Source organism: Engraulis encrasicolus, chromosome 6 (assembly GCF_034702125.1).
Source record: "Engraulis encrasicolus isolate BLACKSEA-1 chromosome 6, IST_EnEncr_1.0, whole genome shotgun sequence".
NCBI lineage: Eukaryota > Metazoa > Chordata > Actinopteri > Clupeiformes > Engraulidae > Engraulis > Engraulis encrasicolus.
Genome location: NC_085862.1, coordinates 52575262 through 52585409, shown reverse-complemented (window position 1 = coordinate 52585409; position 10148 = coordinate 52575262). Strand labels below are relative to the sequence as shown.

The 10148-nt window shown below is 41.1% G+C and overlaps 1 protein-coding gene across 1 annotated transcript; it reads left to right on the top strand.

Moving 5' to 3' along the window:
- The first annotated feature begins 286 nt into the window (after positions 1 to 286).
- On the top strand, positions 287 to 8072 carry LOC134451593 (calcium-activated chloride channel regulator 1-like). Its single transcript, XM_063202099.1, has 15 exons — positions 287 to 436; positions 641 to 778; positions 1055 to 1205; positions 1416 to 1527; positions 2021 to 2159; positions 2399 to 2614; positions 2718 to 2942; positions 4947 to 5127; positions 5443 to 5549; positions 5799 to 5879; positions 5929 to 5991; positions 6091 to 6364; positions 6555 to 6725; positions 7210 to 7440; positions 7553 to 8072. The coding sequence occupies exons 1-15, from the start codon at positions 290 to 292 to the stop codon at positions 7921 to 7923; spliced, it is 2607 nt and encodes an 868-aa protein (XP_063058169.1). The 5' UTR covers positions 287 to 289; the 3' UTR covers positions 7924 to 8072.
- Positions 8073 to 10148: the final 2076 nt, after the last annotated feature.

The following is a 10148-nucleotide window of genomic DNA, read 5'->3' as shown; positions in this document are numbered from 1 at the left end:
TGGTTGGGGATAGAGATTGGAAGGTCACAGGTCCAAATTCTGCATTAATTAAGTCCTCCAGTGTCTATGAATGAAAACTAATAAACGAAAACAAAACAGAGGTCAATCTATACAGAGATTGTGATTGAGCCTGGTTAATTTTCAATCTCTGATAGACATGGCAATGAAGTTTGTTTCCCGTAGCTCATTTTGGTGTGGTGTTTCCCGTCATGCAGAATGAACTTTGGACATCAGCTGCTAAACTATAAATGCCCCGCTATATGCCATATTGTACAGACCTCCTGTAGTCATGGCTCTGCCAACATTTGGACTGCTGCTTGTCATCCTGCTGTCTTGTACCTCTGCCATCCGACTGGAGGGAAATGGGTACACAGGTGTTCTCTTTGCCATCAACCCAGCCATCCCTGAAGATCCAGCTCTCCTGAACAGAATTAGGGTAAGCAAATGTATCACATTCATTATGGCTTCTGGCCAAATCTAATCAGTAGTTTTCTTTTCTGTCAGTAAAACAAAAAATGTTTGTAAAAAAATATGTCATTAAAAAAAACCTGTGCATGTACTGCTAAGCATCAACCGTAGCAACAAGCACAGTTTTTTTAAAGTACGATTTTTGAGAATCATTCCATGGTGTTTTTTTCAGGGTATGATAAAGGCGGCCTCAGGGATTTTACATGGAGCTGTTGGTCAAAGGTTTTATTTCAAGGAGGTGACAATTCTGGTTCCTGCTAACTGGACAAATGGCAACTACAGCAGAGTTAAGACTGAGACATATGAGAAGGTATGGAGAATGGGAGACATGCAGACATCACCAGCTATAATGCAGAAAGAAAACAAGACAAACAAATCACGTTATCAAAATAAATATTTGGTTCAACCAGGGGTACAACAGATCTAAGACCGAAATATCATTTCATGAATAAGATAAATCAGTGAAATAGTTAGTGTGAGGGAGCTTTTATAAAACAGTAGTCTCCAACGCACCTGCCAGCTGAGGTGTCTGACAAAATCACAAGTTTAATACTGTATACTCTACAATAACATAATTTCCTTTCAGGCCAATGTCATTATTGATGAGCCCAACAAGTCCTATGGGGATGAGCCCTACACTCTGCAGTATGGCCAGTGTGGGCAGCCAGGCCAGTACATCCATCTCACTCCAGACTTCCTGCTGGATGACAAGTTAATCAGCGTCTATGGAGAAAGAAGTGAGTCAAACATACTTTTGCCTTGTATTTCATATGGCTCAATGTGGTTTAACATTGTAAAAAAAACAAAGTAATTTGGACCTGCATGTTTTCATTTGAAGGGGCTTAAACAGTGAAGTAAATCACAGTATCAGCTATTTGTTATATTTGTTATGTAGGCCTACTGATATGTTCCTGCTATTTTGCACATTTATATGATGTTTCTAATAGGCAAGGTATTGGTACACGAATGGGGTCATCTGCGATGGGGCTTATATGATGAGTATAGTGAAGAACAACCATTCTACCATCCTTCAAATGGAATGGGGTTTGAGGCAACAAGGTAACAGAATCTGTATGGTAATTAGGGTTGTTACCAAAACTCAAATTCAAACTACTGCAGAGTATTCCACAGCAAAAAAGCAAAATAAAGTTAAATAGTAACACAAAATACCTGTTTTATTTCATGTAACTCTTAAAAGAGTTGAAATTTACTCCATTTCAGATAACATTTGGTCCCACTCAAAATGGTGTTAATTTTACTCTTTGGTTAGTGTAACATTATCAAAGTTAATTGTATTCAGTATTTCAGTTTACTCTGGAATATTATCACCCCATTTACTGTGTTGTGACTGGCAAACATTCAAAAGTTGGCATATTTAAGGCCAGTATAGGCCTATAGATTCTCCTGGGGGCCTGACTCGTTGAACCTATAATTGGATTTTGTGTAAATTGTAAATCGTTATAAACACAGTACTAATTTAGCCTGTGTTCTGTATTTTGATTCTTCTTCATTGAGCACAAAGTCATACATGTTCTGTCTCTTTCATTTTTAGGTGTTCCAAAGATATTAAAGGTCGTCTCTGTGTGATGACCGACAAAAACACTTGCTTAGATTGTGACCCAAAAACTTTTGATCCAATAACTGGATTGCCCCTGAAAGACTGTGTGTTCCTGCCTAGACAAGATCCAAAGGTTAAACAGTCGATAATGGCTTATCAAAGTTTAAAACATGTAAGTGTACACTTCAGGACTCGAGATTTTTCCAACATGGGGAGTTTGTTTAGTTTCAACTTAATCTCATATAATTGAATAACTGTAAGACTGTTCTGGTGACATACTCAGTCAGAAGTAAAACACAATCCACCAGATGGTTACTAAATAACAACAGCAATACATTTAAAAGAAAAAAAAAATCTGTTGCTGTGTTTTAGGTGGTAGAGTTTTGTTCAGATGAGACACACAATCCTGAGGCCCCAAACCAACAGAATAAGATGTGTGACAACAGAGCTGCCCTGGATGTGATCCTCAACAGCTCTGTGGACAACGGAACTCAAGCCCTGTCTCAAATACCCCAGACAATTGTCAATGTTGTACAGAGGAAAACTAGGATTGTTTGCCTTGTCCTGGATGTGTCAGGAAGCATGCAGGTAAGGAGAAGTCTACATTCTCAAGTATGATCAATCAACTGATCAGTAGGTTATCCATATCATATCCCAATGAAATATTAAACCTGAATTGTATTTCTTTCAGGGACCATGGATTGAACTTTTGAGACAAGCTGCAACCTTGTTTCTTGAAACAATCATAGAGGATGCCGCATATGTTGGAATTGTACAATTTGAGTCATCTCCATCAGTTCTCAAATACCTAACAGTGATTGATGGCGATGAGTCCAGGAAAGCGCTTGTTCAGGCACTTCCAACGAGAGCAGGTGGAGGAACGAATATTTGCCCTGGGATTGACAAAGCCTTTGAGGTAAAAGTATTCATGGGAAAATTATATCTATACGTCAGTTGTCATTAGGCAGAGCTGGACTGGCCATAGGGCATACAGGGCATTTGCCCGTTGGACTGTCTAGATTTTGGCCTGGCCCTCCCCTCAATAGTATCAGTCTTCATGCCACTACAGTAGGCCTCTTCAAGATCTTTCAGATTTAGATAAAGCTTGTGGGCTATTAGGGTCAAAAATAGGTCATATGACTAAAATGTTGTCACATGCGTCTGTCTGGTGACAGTAGCGTGGCGTGCGTTATTTTTCCGAGGAAGCCAGAGAGAACAAAAAAATAATAATATAATATAATATGATATGATATAATATAATATAATATTACATTATTATTATTAATCAGTAGCAGCGGCTGGCTGGGACAACAGCAAGGCAGAAAGTTTGGCCATGAGAATAAAATCAATAAGGTATAATTTATGAGATGCGTTGCATGTTTGCGAACCAGGAAGGCATTTGCCAGAACTGCTGCGAAGCAAGGGAAGGAGAGGTCTCTAGTCTGTTTTGAACAGCACACCACGAGCGCAGCTACAGCTCTTGATCATGCGTGTGACTACTTTAGTTAAGAAATAAATAACAAGAAAAATACTATGTCTGTTCAGAGTTGGAGTAGTGACAAGCAACACCGCAAGAATTTGCACTTCACGCACGACACCAGATGCTCCACAAGCCCCCTAAACACAATTCAGTCTCATCCTTAAGTGCCAGTTCAAATGCCCCACAGAACAGAATGCAATAACACAGACAGACACCGGACATGCACTGACTGACCACTTAATAGTTATTCTACTGATGACTAGGTTCAACCGGCTGCTCTGAGTCGTGCACGTCTTGTATCGAATGTCAAATGTTGTATGTACGACCTCTCTATGGTTGCCAGATGTATGGCGATTTCCAGCGCAAACATGCTAAAACAAAACCCATTGAAAAATAACCCTGATGCACATGGTTGAAACAGAGCACAGCAGAGCACAGAGAAGTGGCATGATGCATATATTTAGGACCTGGTGGCACATTATGCCATCTAATAATCACCATAGCTTATTGCCATAATAGCAAGAGCTAACAAGCAGCGAGCAACAAAGCTAAAAACAAAGCTAGCTTCACAAAACGTTAGGTGGCCTGCTTATAATCTACGTTTCTGAAACAATAAAGCAAGTTTGCCTACCGTTGTAGAAGTTATCCTGAACGTATATGTGTCCATGTGAAGATCCTGTCGTTATGTTAAATCCATTTTATGCATTGCCTGCCTTGACATTGGGAGCCATCGGCTGTGTATGCGCGCTTTAACTGTCACTATATTTTGCCCGTAATCGCTAGTCTGTTCAATGTAGTTTCTAGTTCTACTGGCAGCCAGGTAAAGTGGCTGCCGATCCTGAAGTATCATCCGTTTCCCTCCTTGGCAAATCATAGACAGGCAATATGATTTACTCGTGACCAATTTTGAGCAATATGATTGGTCAAGCATTCGTTTTTTTCAAAACTCCAGAAATTTATGGCTGCCAACTCGACTTGGCACCAGTTTTTTTTTAGCATCGAGAGACGTGTAGTACTTTGTTTCACCAGATGGTTACCCAATGGGAGGGGGTGGGGCGCTATTTCCCCAGCTGGAAAATACTCACAGAGAGTGACGAGAGTGGAAGGGAATATTAAAATAGGAGACTCGTCGATATACAGAATGTTTTAATGATTAACGGATATTAAAGCTGTTTTTGGGAAAATTAGCGGATGCCTGGCATCCCTTGGCATCTGCGACGACACGCCACTGCCTGGTGGACCGGTTTTGGCTGGAAATGCCCGGCCTGATTTTTTGCCCCAGTGCAACCCTGAGGTCTAGCCCAATGCATCAACTGGTTTCTTTCACTATTTGTTGTCAAAGAAAGTGAAATGGAATTATATTGTCTCTCAAGATCTAAATAAAACAATGGACAAACATCAAGCGTGAGAACTGATGTAACCAGGTTTTAATTGCTACAGGTACTGAGGAGAGATGGTGGTTTCACAGAAGGAAATGAGCTTATTCTTCTCACTGATGGAGAAGCAGGTGATAATCTGGGTGGATGTGAGGCGAGAGTTGTGAGTAGTGGTGCTATTGTCCACACTATTGCTCTGGGCCCAAGTGCAGACAAGAAACTGCCGCATTTTGCTGACATAACAGGTATGATCATGCTTTTGTGTCAGACAACCTCTATTCTGAAAGACCAACAAAATATTTCATTAAGTGGCGCCGTAATGCTCACGGTTCAGTTGAATGCTGTAATAGTGCAGTAGTCTTTGAAAACATGTAGGGCCTAACTAGTAATGCATTTCAACATTGCCATGTCTTGATGGGTTAACAAAAATGAGTTTAGTGCGATAAGTGGTCCTTATTATTAATCATCACTCCTCATTGGATAAATGAGATAATGCAACGATATTTTCTGAATGCTGGGGGTTTATTGTTCGTATTAATAACACAATGTTCCTTGGGAAGGTGGAATATTTTTTCAGACATCTGACAGCATGAACTCCAATGAGCTCATTGATGCATTTGCCTCTCTTACAACTTCTGATGGAAATGTGACGCAACAGACAGTTCAGGTGAAATATTTTTATTTGTTTGTTTTTACTGTTTCCCCTCTAAATCCCTAATGAAATATTGCAGTGTTAAACATTCAAATTCATTGTTTTACAGTAATACTGCTATTTGCATTGTGCAATATTAGATGCAAAATACTACAGTTTCCCCTGTTGTGCACTGCAGTTAAAGTATTTTAGACCAGGGAAACACTACTGCAGTATCATGAAGCAATAATAACATTTTCACATAATTGATTCAACTGTTCACAGCTCGAAAGCTCTGGGATTAGAACAACTGATTGGTTCAATGGCACATTTTCTGTGGACTGGACAGTTGGAAAAGACACCATTGTAACAGCAACCTCACATCACCAGCCCAAGTGGACAGATCTTTGGGCAGTCAGACTTTGCCCATGATGCAGGAATAAAAATGTTATCATTGAAAGTACCAGGAATTGCTGAGGTGATTTTAATCTTTATTAATATCCAATATTTATTACATCATGCTGCAAATTATGTCATCATCCCAAGGCCTTAAACCCATGTCTCTCTCTTCCCACAGACTGGGACATGGCACTACAGTCTACTTCATACGGGCTCCGGTGCACAGTCAATGGCGATCACCGTCACCAGTCGTGCTGCCAGCGCTGATGTGCCCCCTATCACAGTAAAAGCCCACATGGACCAGAAGTCTTCTGATGGAAGTAAAGCCATGGTGGTCTATGCAATTGTCACTCAGAAGGGGTTGCCTGTTATAGAGGCAAAAGTCACGGCCATACTGGAGTCTGACACTGAGAAGACACCACAGTCCCTAGACTTGCAGGATAATGGAGCAAGTAAATATTTTTAAGACATAAACAGCTAATGATGCAAGATATTGTTTGTTTTAGAATATATGATTTCATGTATGTAATGTGTTAAGCATTTAGCATCATAGAAATCAATCGCTGGAATTCATTTGAGCTTGCTTATTTTTAGAAGTGTATTCAACATTTTATTACACAACTCTCCTCTGATTTTCATCAGACGCTGACGCCTTCAGACTTGACGGCATCTATTCAAGATATTTCACTAATTTTACCTCGGGACGGTACAGTCTGAAAGTGAGAGTTGAAAACAGTAAAGAGACCAAAGCCATGCTGGCTCCATACAGACACAGTGGAGTGCTCTATGTCCCAGGATACGTGGGCGTGGACGGTAAAGAACACTAAAAACACACACATATAGTAACACAAACAACATACTGTATGACTACTTGTCTCCTTCAGACTGCATAATGATGAAAAAACATACTAACAAACCCATCCAAGATACTGCATGTCCACAGTACCATTAGCTATCTTGGACATGCAAAGTTACGTAAAAGCAGGACAACTGATAAGACACCTGTCTGGATGATAAGATGGCTGTTGTTATTCATTGATCATTCTCCATTATTTGCTTTACACCCAACCTGCTGTCATGTGGCCCAAGTGTTAACTAGGAAAACAATAATTAACAAATTATGTGAAACTGAGCGTCAGTTGTACTTTCAGTTATCATATTCACTTCACATTCTATTTGTCATACAGTGTGTTCAAACTTTATGATCCCATTTAATGGGTGATTTAACTTAACTTGGCCTGAATTGTGGCTGTGTCACTGCTTTGGCTTAACACTACTACACTGTATCTCTCATCAGACAAAGTGGAGCTGAATCCCCCAAAACCTCCTGTAAACCATGAGCCAGTAGAGGTGGGCAGCTTCACCAGGACGGCCACAGGAGAGAGTTTTGTGGTGACGTTACCCTCAGGCTCTACACGACCTCCTGCATTTCCTCCCAGCAAGATCACAGACCTGAGAGCTGAACTTAGCGGAGAAGTCATCACAGTCAAATGGACTGCTCCAGGAGCAAGCTATGACGTGGGAAGGGGTAAGGCGCACATCATCTGTCTATGTTTCTAAAAATCATTACAATAACATTAGTCTGACATGACACAGAATTGGTTCAAATCACTTTTTTTCTCATTTCCTTTGTCTCACAGCTGCACGCTACCATATAGCCTGGAGTGAAGACCTGGCCCTGCTGAGAACCAACTTCAGTGGCTCTCATCACATTGACCCTTGGGAGCTGAGACCACAAGACGCTGGCTCCACTGAGCGATACTCATTCCACCCAAGCAACCTCAACATGGTCAACGGCACCACCGTTTTCATTGCAGTTGTGGCGGAGAATGCAGACTCACTGAATTCAAGCATATCAAACGTTGAACGAGTCATGAAATATGTTGCACCTCCTCCTGTACCTGAGGAAGGAGGAAGTGTGAATGTTATCGGAATTGCAGTGGGTGTGGCTGTGGGGGTCATTGCGATAGCATCAGTAGTTGGAACAGTAATATGCTGGAAGAAGCGTTAATCTGCATTTCCTTATTTACCATGTTTATTTATAAATGAAGCACTGAATTCATCTTAATGAGTAGTTTAAATGTGTCCCAAATATGTGTCTCATACTGTGTTACAGTACATTGTGTTTTATTTTTGCATATTTCTGACTGACTGTAACAACCTGGATCTTTTTTTTTTTATTTTATTTTCAAAACAGTAAGAGTAGACTCCCTTTGACACCACCTTCATAAGGCTGACATTGTCAAAACAAATTACACTTGTCATAAATATTAATGAATGTCAATGACTTGACATTACGTAACCAAGATGACAAAGGCTGCCCATGCCTGTGTCATGACAATGTCATATTTACCACGACCACTAGGTCAGGTGCACAGTTAAAAAAAGGTGACATAATGTACCGCATGACAATTTATAAAAGCAATTATTGAACATTCAATAATGTTCGTGACAAGTGTTGTCATATGAAGAGGGGCATCAAGTATAATCACAACCTCTTCACCAATAAAATTCGTATTCTCTTTGGTTAACACCGTTACAACACGGCGTTATTAATTTGCTGTTAGCAGAATGGCAATGGAAAGGTCGTTGTGCATTACTAAAGGCTCTGTGTTATGTCATTGTATTGTAGTATTATGATCGTTAATGTTTCAATGACTATATGACATCAGCAAGGGCAGTGCAGATACCTTGACTTGTTCGTGATAACACGTCAACATATGCTCTGCACACAGCTGTAAAATATAAACAGGTTCGGCACAGTCATGACCTGATAAAATCGGGAAATAGGCTGAGAAAAGTTGATTGAGCAAAAAAGGATAACATGGCATGATGACATGAACATAACATGATGTTATGATTATCATACACTTTACAAGACGTTTTGGTGTACTGGTGTACTCAATAATGACCTAACTGGAAATATGACAAACCCAGGCCTGTTGGATTGCCCCTTCTTCTGACTGTCACTGACCAAAAAAGAGAAAAAGGACAGCTCACACATTGTAAAGTAAAGGACCACACTAGTCCAATACTCATGAACGGCCATCCGGGTACTTTGCTCTTAAATTTGAGTTACGCCCCTTTATGGGTGAAAACAAACCGAATGTGTCATTGACTTACATGCTACATCGGCTAGCTTAAATGAACACATTCCATGCTTCAGCCACGGCTGTTTGGCTATATTATTTGAACAGCCGGCAACACCAGGCCTGGACTGGCCATCTGGCGTACCGGGCAAATCCCGGTGGGCCCTCGCGTCTTTCGGGTCCTCGAGGGCCCGAAATAATAATAAAAAATTATATACATTATTTTTTTGGTCTGTGACGGTTAAAAAAATGACACATCGGGGCTCATTGGATGCCTCTCTTGAGGCACATTGGCCTAGTCTAATGAAATGTACTGCTTCTCAAAGGCCCGCCCCTCCTTGCAGGCCCTCGCTCGCTCGAACCAACTAGTCTGTCAGCATCATCATCCGAAGTTTCGTTGACTTGGATGGTGGCTATGAGGCACCTAAGTCACGCCCTTCTACTTCCGATCCATGGGGCTGGAGCTCTCAAAATTTTGAATGCGAGTTAATGGAGCGAGTCAAGCTAAATCCTCATCCCGTTTGGCATGTGCTCCGGATTTCACATATGATGACAGTGAATATGAAAGGTTTGGATTTGCGTCGTAAGACCACTCATTTTCGGCACGCAAGAAACGTTATTTTAGCTTTTGTGAAAAACTGTGTTGGAGACTACACGTGCGCCTTGCATATCTGACGTGAACCGAGGCACAGCCAACCCTACCGCTGCACCAGAGGCGATTCCTCTTTGAGTACAAGGGAGGCGCCGCCTCCTGTCCAAAATCACGGAGAATAGTATGTAAACTAATGCTTTACACAACTTAATAACATTGCTATTTCAGACCCAGCTCCATAGAAAATGCATGTGCTCAACTTAGAGATGAAACCAATCTGTTATAAGATCCCGAGGCTCGCATGAGTTTTTTTCCGCTCATGACAACGCAAGCGAGTCGAGTCTCAATGGACTTCAATGGCATGTGGGATTGTACGATTTTTCAATGGCAAAATGCTAAACGGTCATTGGCTATTGCCGTGAAATTTTTTTGATTTTGAGACTGAGCCTCACTGGGAGTGAATGGAGAAGAGAGAGGAGGGGGGAGGGACCGGAGACTGGAGCTCCGACTTGTGATTGGGTGAACCCCGTGTCAGTAGGCTACAGTAGTTTTCAT